The 18,558-nt window shown below is 39.8% G+C and overlaps 1 protein-coding gene across 3 annotated transcripts in view; it reads left to right on the top strand.

Annotated features, from left to right (window-relative positions):
- Positions 1 to 18,558, top strand: part of GIPC2 (GIPC PDZ domain containing family member 2) — a 46,299-nt gene that overhangs the window by 17,906 nt on the left and 9,835 nt on the right. For 2 of the 3 annotated variants that reach the window (XM_073357265.1, XM_073357266.1), the window contains exons 3-5: positions 1,599 to 1,779; positions 16,601 to 16,710; positions 18,262 to 18,343. In XM_073357265.1, the coding sequence (XP_073213366.1) occupies positions 1,599 to 1,779; positions 16,601 to 16,710; positions 18,262 to 18,343 (373 nt within the window). The remainder of the gene's footprint in view (positions 1 to 1,598; positions 1,780 to 16,600; positions 16,711 to 18,261; positions 18,344 to 18,558) is intronic. The other variant, XM_073357267.1, reaches the window with a different exon arrangement.

The raw sequence follows: 18,558 nt of genomic DNA, 5'->3' as shown, positions 1-18,558 counted from the left end.
TGTGTATAACATGCCTTCCTCTTCCCCCCTGCCCTCCCAACTGAGTCTTCTCAGAGGCTTTAATCTAGACTTTAAAATGATTTGTGCTATCAGAGTTAAACTCTGTTGGATGTTTAAAATTGCCACATGTCTAACAGAACACCATATACTACCAGGCTTCCCTTTGTCTTGCTCAGACACAGGCACACACACTGGAAGCAGGCTTTTGAGACAGTTATGCTCCTAGCAGTTGCTCCAGTTCAGATATTTTTGTGGGGAGAAATTTCAGTCCCTGTCCTCCCTGGCAGGGACCCCATTCTGGTTCCTGTTTGTCCCCCTTCCTTCCCACCCTAGCAGGGACCTCGAGTCTGCCTCGGCTGGGGAGTCTCCCCTCTCCACCTACACAATGCATGAGCTGAGTTCTCAGCAAATCCTCCTGTACTTCACTGGGACAGACTCCTTGTGCACCGGGTCTCAACACCCTTTGGCCCAGTCACCCTTTTGTCTGGATGGAGGGGCAGCTGGGCTAAATTGGAGTGGTGTTGCGACGCTGTGTGCCAGGTCACAATGCCACTTGTTGAAATTTGTCCCAGCTGATACTCCATCTGTATGGTCAAGCGTCCGGGTCAAATTTCAGTGGCATTTCAACCACACAGCCCAAGTGATTCTTGGGACTGCTCCGACGGCAGCCGTACTGATTTAGTATGGGACCACTGCTTATAAGTGACCCCCAGTTCCATGGAAACCTTGTAGGAGGAGAATTGCCCCCCATTGGGACCACGGGCTGCTAGGATAGGTGTTAAAATATTAGACAACAATATTTTATTTCCTATGTCATTTTGTAAGCTGGATGAATGGATTTACTTGAAAATAAACTCAGTTCTCACTGAAATAGTATGTATTTCAGGAGAAGATTGGAATAAAAGTCCTATCTCACCCTAACTACTCAGGATAATAAGTTGTATGATTATGTTATAGTTTCTCCACCGAAGTAAGGGAATTAAAGATGGGACTCACGCGTAGAAAAACTAATACTACAACATATTTTTAATTCATATAAAAATTGAAATTTGAATGATAAGTCCTATATTTATAAATTCTGCCCCTAAAATGCTCTGATGATGCAAGTGCTAGACATCTTTACATGTTTTGGGATTTTCTATCCTCTATAATTCATTCACCATAAGATTAAAAAAAATACTAACTTCTGTTATAAAAGACATTTTTATAAATTTTAGATGATTTGTTTTCCGTGAGATGTCCAATTAAGAACACTGATTTCATAACTTCGTTGTTATCTCAGTGGAAATACTATAATGTGTGTCTGTGGGGTGCACGGGAAGTGTGGGAACATATGGTGTTCTGAGAGATGTTCGGTAATTTTAAACATACTAAACTATAAACATGTTTATAGTAAAAAATCTTTTAATAATCCAACATCTACTTAAGCTCAGCTTCATTTCTAAAGCAGATTTCAAAATGCGTTTTGTGCCACATCTAAATGCAATTTTATATTAAATGCAGATTAAATATTTTTGAATGATTATCAAGGCATGGTACATGAGAACCTCTGGTTCAGTTTTGTTTCTAACTAATATAAATGCTTTTTTATCTGACAGCATATTAAAGAAGACAGCCTTGTCGACCAAATCAAAGTGATATGCGTGGGTGATCATATAGAATCTATAAATGGAAAAAATATGGTGGGTTGTCGTCATTATGAAGTTGCCAACCTATTAAAAGGACTGGAGAAGGGTCAGACATTTAAACTAACATTGATAGAGCCTATGAAAGCATTTGGTGAGTGACGTGCATATTGTCCACCCCGTGTAACTGGAAAGTGAAATACCATGCCTGCATTGTTTTGTTGTTTGTTTTTCAAACACAGTGAAATTTATCCTAGGTAACCTAGTTGCCTAGAGGAGTTGAGGTGTTTTGTTTTTAATCTATAGGAGAACATAGTTGAACTGGAAACCTTGAGGGTACTTTAAGATGTTGAGATGCTACCTATGGGAGGTGGTCTTTTGCTCAAGTTTCACTATAATTATAGTTCAGTTTTATTTGACTTGTGAGCTATATTCCTGTTTCAGTTTTTATTTTCTTGCAGATTTCCTGGGAATTTATCAGTGTTTATTACAAAAATTTAAAAATGGGTGAAAATCAGTGCAAAAAATTGACTTGACAGTTTTCTAGGTAAATATCAGGGTTACTATTAGGGGAAAGGAGAAGTAAGAGTATTGGAAAGTAAAGGCAGTTTAACTGGATTCGCTTAACATAGTTTCACTTAAAGTCGCATTTTTCAGGAACATCACTACAATGTTAAGTGAGGAGTTACTGTACTCCAGATGAGGCCTAATCAGCACAGAGTAGAGTGGAAGAATTATTTCTCATGTCTTGCTTACAATACTCCTGCTAATACATCCCAGAATGATGGTTGCTTTTTTTGCAACAGTTTTACACTGTTGACTCATATTTAGCTTGTGATCCACTATGACCCCCAGATCCTTTTCCACACTACTCCTTCCTACGCAGTCATTTCTGATTTTGTATGTGTGCAACTGATTGTTCCTTCCTAAGTGGAGTACTTTGCATTTGTCCTTACTGAATTTCATCCTGTTTACTTCAGACCATTTCTCCAGTTTGTCCAGATCATTTTGAATTGTAATCCTATCCTTCAAAGCACTTGCAACCCCTCCCAGCTTGGTATCATTCGCAAACTTTATAAGTGTACTCTCTAAGCCATTATCTAAATAATTGATAAAGATATTGAACAGAACCGGACCCAGAACGGATCCTTGCGGGACCCCATTCATTATGCCCTTCCAGCATGCCTGTGAACCACTAATAATTACTCTCTGGGAATGGTTTTCCAACCAGTTATGGACCCACCTTATAGTAGCTCCGTCTAGGTTGCATTTCCCTAGTTTATTTATGAGAAGGTCATGTGAGACAGTATCAAAAGTTTTACTAAAGTCAAGATATACCGCATCTACTGCTTCCCCCCCATCCACAAGGCTTATTACCCTGTCAAAGAAAGCTAGGTTGATTTGACACAATTTGTTCTTGGCAAATCCATGCTGATTGTTACTTATCACCTTATTATCTTCTAGATGTTTGCAAATTGATTGCTTAATTATTTGCTCCATTATCTTTCCGAGTACAGAACTTAAGCTGACTGGTCTGTAATTCCCCGGGTTGTCCTTATTTCCCTTTTTATAGATGGGCACTATATTTGCCCTTTTCCAGTCTTCTGGAATCTCTTCATCTTCCATGACTTTTCAAAGATAATCGTTAATGGCTCAGATATCTCCTCAGTCAGCTCCTTGAGTATTCTAGGATGCATTTCATCAGGCCCTGGTGACTTGAAGACATCTAACTTGTCTAAGTAATTTTTAACTTGTTCTTTCCCTATTTTAGCCTCTGATCCTACCTCATTTTCACAGGTATTCACTATATTAGACGTCCAATCACCACCAACCTTCTTGGTGAGAACCGAAACAAATAAGTCATTAAGCACCTCTGCCATTTCCACATTTTCTGTTATTGTTTTTTCCTCCTCATTGAGTAACGGGCCTACCCTGACCTTGGTCTTCCTTTTTCTTCTAATGTATTTGTAGAATGTTTTCTTGTTATCCTTTATGTCTCTAGCTAGTTTGATCTCGTTTTATGCCTTCGCTTTTCTAATTTTTTCCCTACATACTTGTGTTATATGTTTATATCCATCCTTTGTAATCCTTTGACCTACTTTCCACTTTTGTAGGACTTTTTTTTAAATTTTCAGATCATTGAACATCTCTTGGTTACGCCAGAGTGGTCTCTGGCCATACTTCTTATCTTTCCTAGGCAATGGGATAGTTTGCTGTTTGCCCTTAATTATGTCTCTTTGAAAAACTGCCAACTGTCTTCAGTTGTTTTTCCTCTTAGACTTGCTTCCCATGGGATTTTACCTATGAATTCCCTAACATCTGCCTTCTTAAAATTCATTGTCTTTATTTTGCTGTTCTCCCTCCTACCATTCCTTAGAATCACGAACTCTACCATTTCAAGATCAGTTTCACCCAAGTGGCCTTCCACTTTCAAATTCTCATCCAGTTCCTCCCTATTTGTCAGAATCAAATCTAGAATAGCCTCTCCCCAGTAGCTTTCTCCACCTTCTGAAATAAAAATTTGTCTCCAATACATTCCAAGAACTTGTTAGATAATCTGTGCCCTGCTGCGTTATTTTCCCAACAGATGTCTGAATAGTTGAAGTCCCCCAACACCACCAAGTCCTGTGCTTTGGATGATTTTGTTAGTTGCTTAAAAAAAGCCTCATCCACTTCTTCCTGGTTTGGTGGTCTGTAGTAGACCCTACCATGACATCACCCTTGTTTTTTACCCCTTTTATCCTTACCTAGAGACTTTGAACAAGTCTGTCTCATATTTCCATCTCCACCTCAGTCCAAGTGTATACATTTTTAATACATAAGGAAACACCTCCTCCCTTTTTTTCCCTGCCTGTCCTTCCTGAGCAAGCTGTACCCTTCTATACCATAATGAATGAATGCCTCTTGCATTCAGCTCCTCTGAGCATTGTATCTGGAATGGTGAGTGCTTTCTGAAGTTTGTCAGCAGTGCAGACCACTATGGGCTAGATCACGTCGGTCCCATTAGGTGCTTGCTTCCAAACGCATCCTCATCCCATAAACTTTTCTATACAATATTTTTCCACATAGTAAATCATTCAAAATAAAATATTGATAAATCATTGATAACCATTGGCATATACACCCCAAATTCTGGGTTCTCCACCACTACCTCCAATTTCAGCAGCAAGTTGAAATATTTGTTTTCCAAGTCATTGTAATCTGTGACTAATCTAGGAAGACTGTAATGCACCGGTGTGGACACTTGGTGTCAGAATAACTGCACTAATTAGACAGAATGAAAGAAACTGGAAGTATGTGTGTTATGCTTGGTGCTACAGAATGGTAAGAGAGGTGCGGGTGTTACCTCTAAACATAAATATATATTTGTTAAATATATACATGTTTATATTGCACATATGTACTTAATAGTGATGCTAAGAATATAAAACATGTTGCAAATGGCAACATGGAGACAATTGATTTTGATATCATTTGATATTCAAAATAAATAGTTCAACAGGGATGAGAAAAATCTTCTAGGATACTTCTTACTCTAGACATGGGGATACTAGCAGATGTTGGTACTTGGAGAGGGAACACTTTCCCCTCCTCCTCTCAAAACGTAAAAATGTTGTGTGTCCTATATAGGTAATGTCTTTCTTTGAATTATTGTATTAGGAAATTGGTTTATGTAGGATTTTGAGGAGATATAAACCGCAAATGGAATTATATTCACCACAGCCCATTTGTTACCGTTTAAAAAAAAATAAAAAAACCAAAAAACATATAGTTCCAGTATGTAGAAGAAATTGTGTCAACATAGCTTGAGTTCTTACCACGTGGGGCTAGCCTGGAACTTTAGGCATATTCCTGAGCAAGGGGCAGTGTTTAAGCTGCATTACTCCAAGAATAGCTGCAGAAGGCATGGTGCCTGGGAGTCACACCTCTGTGTCATGCCTGCTCACTCCTTGCTCCCAGGGGAGGAGGGAAGAATAGTAATTTACCAGCTGCACCTCCTCTTCCCCCGCAAACATACACACCTTGGCTCAGTTATTCTGGCCAGTGAGTAGGGGTATGATGGACCCAAAAGGTTTGCTCATTTTCCCACCACTGTGCCCCCATTCCCCATCCAGGAGTGCTGCTCGGGAGAAGCAGTAAGCTAGGCAAATGGGTAGCCTGAGTAAGAAAGGGTTCTTGCTTTCCCTTGGGTAGGCATGTGGTCAGCCCTCAATGAAATGTTTTGGCATCAACAGAAGCTAATTGGAGGAACTATAGCACAATTTTTTAAAATGTGAATAGTGATAGAATTAATAAAAAGGTCCTGTTCTCTCCAGTATAACTTTACAGGCAGTTTGGCCAAAATGTTGGGCGCCTGTTGCAAATCTACAATAGCAACTATAGATGTCAAATCATGAGTAAAGATACTACTGGTGGTAGAGCTAATGTAGATGTATCCTTCATCAGGAATGAGAATTTGAAATGTTTCTTGTTAAAGAGAATTTAACTTCCTCCTTGTTACTGCACCATGAGCACAAAAACTATACAGAGGGTTAAACAAATGTGAGTAATAGAGACTGTACAGCATCAGTTTATTAAAATGAAATAAAGTAAAATTAGTGTTTTGAAAAGTGAATTTTAAATTTGAAAAGAAGTAGAAATTCTCCTCACATAATCTGACTCTATAGACTAATAAAGCAACCAACTGGAACCCATCTGAATAAAATGAATGTAAAATACTAAAGATTCATCTTTTTAAAAGCAAGATTATTAAGAAAATGTCATGGACAGGGAATTCTTCTGAGGGGTAATTCTGGAAGGATAATGAACAATTTTAAAGGCTTTATACTACTAAATTCCTGGGTACTCTGACTCTACTTTTGCATTTGGAATTATATTTTAATTATATTACAACTTCTTACAGCCCCCCACTCTGTATTTTTCCACTTACATGAGTAATAGTGCTAACGTGAATAATGCATCTCTTTAGGAACACTAGTCACTAATTTTATGAAGCAGTTTTCAAGAGAATATGCAAATAGGCTGTTTTTCTTAAAATTGATAACCAAGTTGTTGTTTTTTCCCTATGCATGAGCATATAATAGCATGGATGAAAAGTCAGGCATAAAGTGACAGTGTAAAGCTCCCAATGGAAAGAATTAAAGTAATGCAGTTAATTAAAGTAATACGAGACTTTTTTAAAAATTCTGTAAAAAAGAGTAAAATATATTTTGTATCACTTTTTAGATAGAGACCAATGCTTTTTTTTTTTTTAGCTCAGTCATATGCTGAAATAATGTATGTTGAAACAGAGAGACAGATTTTTAGTAACTGAAGAAAGGATTTCTTAGTAATAAGTGTGTGACCAGGGCCCTAGTGGGGACGAGTTATGGTCACTCAATAAGGGTGAACTGCAAAGAATGGGGCAGACAATCCCCATAAAGCTGGTGGATATTCCAATAGCTAGATTTACCAAGCCAGCATGCAACACCTTCTTTATTACCTTACTGGTTACTCAGAAGTCCAAACAACACAGTTCCCTTAAAGTGATCCAGCCTCAGGCCTCCATCCAGGTACCCACATCAAATATGATGAAAATTTTTGTAAATTTTATATCATATAAAAGAAAAGATTCTACCAATTCCAAAGGATTGGACACATTACCTCCCAGGTTAATGAATGTTTCAGATCTTACCCAAATACACGCTACAGCCAAGTTTTATTAACTGAAATCTAAAGGTTTATAAAAAGAAAGGTGAAAGTTAAAATTTGGTTAAAGGAATCAATTATATACAGTAATGGCAAAGTTCTTGGCTCAGGCTTATAGTAGTGATGGAATAAATTGCTGGCTTAAGTCAAGTCTCTGGAGTACATCCACGGCTTGGATGGGTCATTCAGTCCATTGTTCAGAGCTTCAGTTTGTAGCAAAGTTCCTCCAGAGGTAAGAAGCAAGATTGAAGACCAAATGGAGAAGATGCAGCTGCTTTTTATAGTCTTTTGCCATACAGCCTCAGTTTCAAACACAAGCCGCTCAGCACATGGCTTGGAAGCCTTAGAGTTCTGTCCATGGGCATGTCCCTGCATGCCTTGCTGAGTCATAAGGTGTATCTGTCTTCTCTCAATGGGTCAGTTGTATAGCTGATGGTCCTTAATGGGCCGTCAAGCAGGCTAGGCAGTGCTAATGCCAAACTGCGTGGGGGTGTCACCCAGAAGCATAACACAAGTTTGAAATACAGACATACATATCTATAACGTATAATACAAAGGTGATACAAATGTATAAACAAGATTATCGTATTTGGCAAATTATAACATTTTTGCAGATACCTTACATGACATATCTGGCTGATTACTTCGTGGGTGTTACCCCAGGAGCAAACTTTTGAAATCCAGGTTTAATGCCAATATTTATCACTTTAAATACAAAAATGATACACACATACAGATAGCATAATCATAACCTTTTCATAGACATCTTACTTGACAACCTTTGCACAATATTTGCTGCAAATATATAACAGTGGTTGCAACAATTATCTATATGGTCATATTTTAATCAGATAACGTCACAAAGTGTTATCTGGAAATTGTGTAGTCTGATGCATCAACATTTATTCAGAATGTTTGTAAAATTATTTCTACAGTACTTAAAAAAATTAAAATTCACTGTTCTGGATAGTTCAATCTCATTTGAAACAGTCATTTAATATTTTACAATGTGTAAAAGTTAGTGAATGGATTTGGTGCTCATGAAAGGTTCACTGTGACAATTCTGTATGCAGTTCAGACCTGTAAAACCCCTGCTATTCATTTCTGAGACTTTCTTAAATAGATTATGAGTGGTGGAAAAGTTTGTAGTATGCTTGTAGTACCATTTTTACTTGTGACCTGAATGCTGTACTTAAGTTTCCAGAAGCAAAAGGCTAGTGCAGGGGTAGGCAACCTATGGCACGCCTGCCAAAGGCGGCACGCGAGCTGATTTTCAGTGGCACTCACACTGCCCGGTTCCTGGCCACCGGTCTGGGGGGCTCTGCATTTTAATTTAATTTTAAATGAAGCTTCTTAAACATTTTAAAAACCTTATTTACTTTACATACAACAATAGTTTAGTTACATAATATAGACTTATAGAAAGAGACCTTCTAAAAACATTAAAATGTATCACTGGCTCGCGAAACCTTAAATTAGAGTGAACAAATGAAGACTCGGCCCACCACTTCTGAAAGGTTGCCGACCCCTGGGCTAGTGTAAGCCCACACTGCCACCTGTTCTCAATGTACAGTATTTATTTTGAGATTATATAGCTACTCAATCTTCTCCTAACTTGGATTTCTAGCTAGTTCATAAACAGTGGTTTTCTATTTTATTTTGTCATAAATATAGTATATGTGCAGCATTGAACTAAGTACTGTACCTGTAATGAACTAATTTAACACATACAGAACTAATGCTGTGTATCATAGTTTATGTATATATTTGTGTATATATCTGTGTGTATGTATAGATATTCCCAAACAAAGAATCTTCATTAACTCAGAGTTAAGATTTGGCAAGTACATTTTCTTATAATGTAAACATTAAAAAACAAAGCTAAGGTAACATTCACACCTTAAACAGTACCAGTCTATAAAGCATTAGTCCGCTACAATCAGTGCACAACTGCTCCAGTCTTGCAGCTGATAGCACATGGACAGACTGCAAATGACTCCTAATTAATGGCTTAAAACAGACTCCACATGAATCAGGAATAAAGCAGAAGAAGAACAAAACAGTGATAATGGGCCACAGTTTGACAGTTCTGAATTTTAAGCTTTTGGGATACTTTTTCAGCATATTCTCCCAGCTCCCACCAGCACAAAGGAATGAAATGGTGGAGAGAGTATTACCAGATTAAGAAGATAGGAAGTCCATTTTTGTACAATCAGCCCTGCAACACCCACATCAGTCAACAGATTAAGGCCAGTTCAGCTGCTTATGGGTTGACAGATCAGAACAATGCTGCCAACCTTACAGATAAAATTCTATCCTAAGTGGCACTGCTGCTGTGAGGCTGAGACATGCCATGTCTAAGAGGTCTCAGGCTTTCTTCTATAACTACTAAAATGCAGCTCAAGTCTTACCCAAAATTAAACCAGGAGGCCCAGGGATAGATGAGCACTAGGTATGAAATCCTGGACCCATTGAAGTAAATGGCAAAACTCAGTAGGACCAGAATTTCACCCCAAGAATCCCATCCTACATGTTTGAAACTGATCCAGGTGCTTGGCACAGAAGAAGCAGACAGAACCTTCATCTAGTTCCAAACCTAGTTAAATTGCCGCTTTGACCCAAGTAGCGATGGTGCTCACAGTACAGCCTTAATGAAAGGGTGTTGTTATAAGCTCAGTGCAGCTTTATAAAGGGTTGAGATTGATAGTAATGAACTCACCCTTCAATTAACATAATTGTAAGGATAAGATGCCACCTAAGACGAAAGGAGCATGTAAACCCATCCAGGGGCTTTTTGCTAAATATTGTTTTGGGTAGATGTGTGGTGAGGGAAGGCAGAGCCCAGGGAAACTGACAACAGAATAGAGAAGGAGGTAGAGGCAAAACATCAAGAAAGCAAAGCAGTAGCTGGGGAGCACAGTGTGACCTTGCAAAAAGTTAGAGAGAGAGCTTTGAGGTCTGTTCATTGAATAGGCTTGGAGCTGTAAGCTAAGGTCTGATCTACACTTAAAATGTAGGCTGACACAGCTGTGACACTTGGGGTGTGAAAAATCCACACCTTTGTGTGTGGTAGCTATGCCAACCTAAGCCCAGCAAGGACTTAAGGAGCTGAACATTCAGCTCTGGAAGGAAATAAGAGCGTCACCGATCACAGTGGAAGACAACCCCCTGGATGATGAATTCAGCCAGCCAGAGGCCTTGAATAAGACCGGATATTTACAATCATTTTCTACTCCATTTGTAACCTACAGAGGTTCAGATGGGAGAGGTCTGGCTGTTCCAGCTCAAATGATGCAAAAGCCCACAATCTTTGAGGGAAAAACTCCGTGGTAGGCTTATCTGAATTCAGCATTATAGCTCAAATGAATGGCTGGGAAGAGGGACAGAAAAGGGTGTTTCTAGTAGCCAACTTGGGTGGCCCAGCTCTGATGATGCTACAGAACTTACCCCCAAAAAAGAGAGAGCGTTATCCAGGCCTGGTACAAGCCCTTGACAGGCAGTTTGAAGCTAGCCATCAACTGGATCTGGTGCATGCATAGCCAAGAGGGAGAAGGAGAGGGAAAGAAGAAACCCCCTCTGGACTGGCAATATGACTTGTTCCTGGCATACCCAGGTACCACCAAGACCTTCCAGGATAGATTGGCAATAGATCAGTTTATAGATGGTCTGCTGGACTTGGATTTGCAGATTAAGATGAATGAAAGGAGGCCAAAGACACTCCAAGAGGCTGTGGTGTTTGCCACAGAACTTGCCTCTTTTCTTGCAATAATGCACCAGAAAAGAAAGCAGAAGACTGTACTAGTGAGGAAGATGGAAGCTGGTCACCATGAGTAGGGTCCTACTATATTCACGGTCCATTTTGGTCAATTTCACAGTCAGAGGATTTTAAAAATTGTAAATTTTAGGATTTCAGACATTTAAATCTGAAATTTCAGTGTTGTATTTGTAGGGGTCCTGACCCAAAAAGGAGTTGGTGTGGGGGTTGTAAGGTTATTGTAAGGGGGGTTGCGGTACTGTCACCCTTACTTCTGTGCTGCTGCCTGCAGAGCTGGGCCCGCAGTTAGCAGCCTCAGTCAGCAGAGCCGCCCAGCTCTGAAGGAAGCAGCGCAGAAGTACGGGTGACATGGGATGATATTACAACCCTTACTTCTGCTCTGCTGCTGGTGGGGTGCTGCCTTCAGAGCTGGGAGCCCGGCGAACAGCCGCCACTCTCCAGCCACCCAGCTCTGAAAGCAGTGCAGAAGAAAGGGTGGCAATACTGAGACCCCCCGCCCCCCCCCAACCCGCAACTCCCTTTTGGGTCAGGACCACCAATTTGAGAAACGTTGGTCTCCCCTGTGAAGTCTGTATAGTATAGGGTAAAAGCACACAAAAGACCAGATTTCACAGTCTGTGATGCATTTATTGATGACCACGAATTTGATAGGACCCTAACCGTGAGTCCTGTAAGTATAGCTCTGTGTCTAATATGTATGATGAAAGAGGGGATTCTAATCTGGCTCAAGACTGTACTGAATGATTAGAACAGATGATAAATTTGGTTGGTAGAACAAGGGAAATTGGCAATAATGCAAAAATTAAAGGAAACAGTTCAGTTAAATGCTTGTACTATGACAAATCTGGCCACAAAAAGAAGGACTTCTATAAATTTAAGGCTGGCCAGGACAGACTGTTGAAGATGTCTAGTGAAAGCTTCTCTCTGAGTTTGGGAGATGGGGGAAGCACTAAACTGAATGTGGCCAATTTGAAACTGAACTCCCAGAAATGTGAATTATTTAAAAAAAAGGTAATCTACCTTGGGCACACAATTGGTTAGGAGGGAATTTCCACTGTCCCTCCTTCACCACACCCCCCAAAAGAGACTGTACAGAGCTTGCCAACTTCCCAGACACTCATAGATATGTAAAGTTTTATAGGGCTCTGCTCCTATCACAGAAGGATCATTTATAGGCTTGCCAATATTGCAAAACCACTGCATAGGATGGGTGAGAAAGGGAAGTCACTTCAGTGCCCAGCAGAGTGTGATGTAGCATTTTCAGAGTTGAAACAGGCTCTTAGCATATACATGTTTCAAAACCCCTTTCATGTACTAGTGCTTTGGGTTCGGGGCAGTATTGACACAAGAATTCCAAAGACTTGAGAGGGTGGTAACTTCTTGCTGCAGAAGTCTGAATTTTGAGAGACATTATTGCAACACCCAGTATGAACTCCTAGGAACTCCAGCCTCATTCTGTACATGTAAATTTGGAGATGCTTCTTCCTCACTATCAGCCTCAGTCAGTACTTAATTTGTAATGAAGGAGGCGCCGGGGCTCAAGCAATTTTTTTACATTCATAACTGATGCGGCAAACCCAGAGGTGCTGGGGCTCTGAACTGCCAAGCCTGGAGGTGCTGGGGCTCAGCCTTGGCACAAATTAACCACTGGCCTCAGTTGTATAATTTTTTTCAGTTGTATACTGTTTGCTTGCTTGGATATAACCTATAATCAGCAGAACTGCATCAGTTAAAAAGAGAGTAGGATTAAGGAAGAATACTGATGATATGCTAAACCTTTAAAACAAATTGCATCATAGCTGACTGGAAGCATTCCTGGGTTACATTCCAGTGGTTAAATCTATAGAATGTCTTCATCACTATTTGTATGGGAGGAGGGTTATGGTCAGGATGGAGCATGCTTCCCTGCAATAGCTTTTTAGATTCAGGAACCTGAGGGACAGCTTGCTTGGTAGTTGGAGAACTTCAGTGCTATGATTTCACAAACACACACAGGCCTGGCCATAAGCATGTTAATGCTGATGTCTTGTCCAGCTGACCTTCTTGGGAGGCTAATTGCAAACACTGCCCCAAGCAGAAGAGCAAGGAGTTAGTTGCTCAGGAGGATGGGTGTGCTGCTCTACCTCTGATTTGAAGAAGTGTCCATGTTCCTGGCTCATCTGCTAGAACAATGGGGATGGCTACCCCAGAATGGATCCCAGACCAACTAAAATCTTCCCAAAGAGATGAGCCTGTTATCAAGATAGTCTGTGATTGGAAAAATCAACTGGAAAGTTAACTGGACTGTAGTGTCAACCAGACGTGCAAAACCCATGGGAAAAAACTCAGAAATTGGGCTTGTTTTTGGCTTAATTGGCTTGTGATTTGCTTTTTGGCTTGTTGCTTGTTTTGTAGCTCGTTGCTTGTTGCTTTTTTTTTTTTTTTGATCGGCTCCTGACAAGCAGGGGTAAGTGAAGGGGGTGGGAAAGAGTGAGGGGTGCACAGCAGGCCCATCACAGTCCCAGACTGCACGTGTGGGGATCTAGTCACATAGAGGGTTGGGGTTCTTGGGGATTGGCTTGTTTTGGCCTTGTTTTGAAATAGGATTCGCTTGATTTTTGGCTTATTGTGAAAGTCAGGATGCTTATTTACCATGTGAAAGTTGGCAATTGTGATGTCAATTCATAATATCACAGTAAAACTTTTCTGGACACAGTAGGAAAGCTTGGAATTTAAAGACGAAATACTGTATAGGAGATGACATAGGTGCTGGAACTAGGGAGGCTGGGTTGCTCCCGCACCCCCTGGCTTGAAGTGGTTTCCATCATATACAGGGTTTACAGTTTGGTTCTATGGCTTTCATTACCCCTGGGAGATGAGATAAACCAGTGGGTGATGGATACAAGTACCAGCGAATTGCACCAGATACATTAGAAAAGGTGGTTCTGTAGTTGTGTCATGATTTTAAAACTGCTGGACATTTGGGGATTGCAGAAACCTTAGCTAAGCTAAGGGAGAATTTCTGCTGGGTTGAATGCAGGCTGGATTTATAAAATTGGTGCAGGAAATACAATGCTTGCATTATAAAGAAGGGCCCCCTAAAACTGGGAGAGCTGCTTTGCAGCAGTATCTTGTGGGGTATCTGGTAATCAGTAGTGGCTGGTAGCTATGGACTGCTTCACAGAATGGCCTGAGGCTTATCCAATAAGAAATCAAGAAGTTGTAACAGTATTAGGGGTCCTAGTGAATGAATTTTTCACCAGATTTGGAGTCCTGAGTGAGTTACACGCAGATCAAGGGAGAACCTTTGAATCCAGTGTTTAAACAGATTTGTAAGATTCTAAGGATTCGCAAAATTCTTACCACCACAGCACACCCAGGATCTAATGGGATGGTGGAAAGATGGAATAGGACTCTGGGGGGGTTTTAGCTGGCTACTTTTGTAGAACAGTACCAAACAGAGTGGAACTAGCAAAAATCCCATTCCTTTTGATAGTTTATAGGATAGCAGTCATTCAGAGTACACAGTGTACCCTAAGATTTCTCATGTTTGGGCATAAGCTAAGGACGGCAGAAAAATTCTTGTATGGAGTTCCTGAAGAGGAACAAATGGATTCGAACCATTTGGACCATGTAAAAACCCTACAATCCAAAACTGAAAAAGTTCAAACCTTTGCTAGGGAAAAGTTGATAGTCTCTGATAAGATAAAACGTTTGTATTATATAAGTTCATATGGGGAAACTTTTAAAAAGAGGGGACGTGGTCTGGGTACACAATCCTAGAAGAAAGTAGGGTAGGAGCCCTAAATTGGATAAACCTTGGGAGGCACCGTGTACGATACTAACCCAAATAAATAAAGTGGTGTACAGGGTCCAGTTGGGTCCCAGGACTGAACACAGTTACCTATAAGGACCATTTGAGAAGATATCAGGGGAACAAAATTTCAGCTTGGCTGCTTCCTGAATCTGAGGTTGTAGCTGTGGAAGGTAAGGCTGGAAAAGTTGTTACGGAGGTGAATGCCCCATCAAAACAAAATGTGCAGGGTCACTCGCAGCTTACAAATTCCACAAAAACAATAGATGTTCCTCAGGGGCTGATTGAAAAGAAACCCGGGAAGAGAAAAACCCCAAAGAGATTTGGGTGGGAATAAAATTCTTTTGGGGCTGATGTGAAAACATCTTGATAGACAACACTGTACATATGTAAATAGTCAACCTTGTATAATTTTTTATTTCTTTCTTTTCTTTCTGTTTGGGATGGGTTATTGGATATTGCCATTTTAGGCTTCATTGGGACGATAACCAAAGCTGAGTTGGGGGTGGGGGTGTTCCAAGCTGGGGAAGTCTTGTTATGGGTTGAGTTAAAACCTCCTTGAGATTGATAGGTGTGAACTTGCCCTTCGATTAACATAATTGTAAACACAAGCCCCCACCTAAGAAAAAGAAGTGTGTGAACCCGCGCAAGTGCTTTTTTCGGTAAGTGTGGGGGAGGAGGTAGGAAGGCAGAGCACAGAGAAATCAGAACAGAGCGTGAGGTACTTGAACAGTGGTTCTCAAACTTTTGTACTGGTGACCACTTTCACATAGCAAGCCTCTGAGTGCAACCCCCCTTCCCTTGTAAATTAAAAAACACTTTTTTATATATTTAACACCATTATAAATGCTGGAGGCAAAGCGGGGTTTGGGGTGGAGGCTGACAGCTCACGACCCCCCACGTAATAACCTTGCGACCCCCAGATGGGTCCCAACCCCCAGTTTGAGAACCTCTGTACTAGAACCTGGTGACCACAGTGTGGCCCTGGAAGAAACTAGAAAGAGATCCCTTGGGTCTGTTGGCTACAGAGGCTTGGAGCTGTAACCGAAGAAACTGCTCCTTTTGTTCTTGATTCTGAGTTTGGAGAATTAGGACTTTGTACATTCTTTGTAAATAAACAAGATTGCATCAAAGAAAATACCAGATACCATCAATTTGTACTTGCAACTGCAACATCCCCAGGCCCTGCACTTTGACTAGCCTCTTGGGTCAAAAAGGGATAACAATGTAATCCTGGAAGAAAGCTAAACCTATTGAGCAGGAATCTACCTCTTAGTGTGGACCACAATGCAGGACTGAAGTCTGAGAATTCTGCCTGAGTAAAAACTGCATGATTTTTACCAATTCCCAATACTATTTAATGAATAATGATTTGCTCTAGAACAGAGAACTAAATTTATTCAAATATGCACAAATATAGTAGAATGAACTATGCCTACATAGATGCATTTTTCAAAGGAGAGTCTTAATTTTATTGCAGAGTAATTTCTTTGTGCTTGTAAAGCATCTGAGTAGGATTCCACAAGGGCTGAGCGGTCCAGTGTAGCGACTCTTAATGCACAATTGGGGCCCAAATTATATCTAAAATATTGTAAATTATAAATTCAAGTTGCTCTAGATTTTAAGTAGATCTAAAAGTTGAAGCTACTGAGTCAGCTAAAGCGTACTTATTTAATTCTAATTAAATGGTACATTTAACGGTTGTACTTTTGTTTTTAGAAATGATTGAACCAAGGTTAAAAAGTGGAATTCTATCAAAGGCTAAAATCTCCAAGGGAAGAGAAACACTTCGATTGAGATTCAAAGGTCCTGCCACTGTGGAGGAAGTGGTATGTTTCTACTGGGGTAGTAATGAGAGCATTTGAAACTTTTAGCATCTGTTAAATTTATGTAAAACATCAGATTTATCCTTCAGCAAAGTTTATGTGGCAAAATGGGATTTTCTTGAAAAATTCCAGCACAGCAAAATCTCAGTGTTTCTTACTTTGTTAAATGTCACTAAAAGTTTGTTTAAAGCTACATTCAGTACTGATGTCAGAAATAAAAATAGTGGGTAATGGAACAAGGTGGCTCATTAGGAAATGTGGAATATTTATAGAAATAAATTTAAAACCATATTTCTTGTGGCATACTTATCAATGCTGTGAACTCTCGTGGTTCTATTACAGGTCTCACAATATTTATTTCTCCCTTCCTCCCCCACCGCCCTTTTAAAGCCCCAGTTCCTAGAGCCATACGATTATGTGAGAATTTCAACTTGCATTTTAACAAAACAGTTTCTAAACCTGATGGCTATGGAGAAAACCTAGAAAATATGAACCCCGAACAGCTCAAAGCCCGTAAGGCAAACAAAAAGTTTCCAAAATGTATTCCTTTTAATAAACATTATTTTTTAAGATAATCGTGATTTTTTTTAGAGAGTCTAACTCATGATTTTTGAATGCTTGGAGTCTGCAATACAGATACTTATGTATACTGTGCAAATATCTGACCCTTTAAATCATTCAGAGATTAGATTGTTCTGTGTTTGTTCAGCACCTAGCACAATGAATAGGTCCATGAATAGGACTCCTCTGTGCTAAAGGTGGTAGTAATAATAATAATAAGTTTCAGTAATAAATTTATCAGCATCCTTTATCTGGAGTTTATAGGAATATTAAATTATCTTTGACCAAGGAAACATCTTTCCGCATTACCCTTCGTCGCTTTCAGTTATTATATCTCATTACTGATAACTCGAAACATGAAAGATGACTGAATCTTTTGGCATTTGTCAGGGAAGTGAAAGGCATGTCACATCTGTTTTCCAGCCATATAGTAAGCTATCAATGGCATATCTTAGCCAAAAAGTAGGTAAGTGTCACAGGGCTGGCCCTTTAAGAGGTGTCAGATGCCCTGCCTGCCTGCAACAGGCTCTGCTGAAGGGAAGGAGCCAGCCCAGCTTTGCCTGGGGCTAGCTAACTGCCTAAGTAGCTGACTTCCCTTAAAGGGCTAGCTCTGTGACAGTGAATCACATGCTTCTCACTTCATTGATGTGCATGCCCAAAATGCTGAATCCACCTGTCAGATGGAGGGATTTGAAATGTATATCTTCTGTTCTACTCATGCAGAGTCACCGGGAAGTCAGATGTTTCTCACTAACTGTATTGTATTGTATTACTATTTCACCCTTGACTTATTTGGGTTGGGGGTCGAGGGTAAATCTTAACCAAAACCCAAAACATTAAGATAGAAGATTTGCTTGCAATTTATTCATAATAAAAAGGGAATAAATCAGATCCTAAATGCAAAATCTGGATTAATTTGGGTATCTTGTAATTTTTGAAATTTGTAACCAAGATGTAGCATTTTAAACTCTTAAGTGTTTTGTTTCAATAAAGCACTCTGAAATTGAAGAAAAAGCAATAAAAAAAGTAGATGACCTTCTTGAAACATACATGGGAATAAGAGATACTGAGCTAGGTGAGTATTTAATTAATGTATTTAGAACTGCTATTTGATTAAATTATATTCCTCTGCTTTGTTGTTGTAATTAATCCCTATCAAATCCTTCCTCTTCTATGCAATATGTATATGTAGTTGTGTGGATTATTGGATAGTGTGTATTATTGCTCTGGTTTATACCACGAAGATATCTCCTTCAGTGGTCAAACAGAAGTATCAAGGGCCAGTGGTAA

The sequence above is a fragment of the Lepidochelys kempii genome, chromosome 8 (genome assembly GCF_965140265.1).
Source record: "Lepidochelys kempii isolate rLepKem1 chromosome 8, rLepKem1.hap2, whole genome shotgun sequence".
Taxonomy (NCBI): Eukaryota; Metazoa; Chordata; order Testudines; family Cheloniidae; genus Lepidochelys; species Lepidochelys kempii.
Note: the sequence above shows the minus strand (reverse complement) of the source record. Positions and strands in the feature narration are given on the sequence as shown.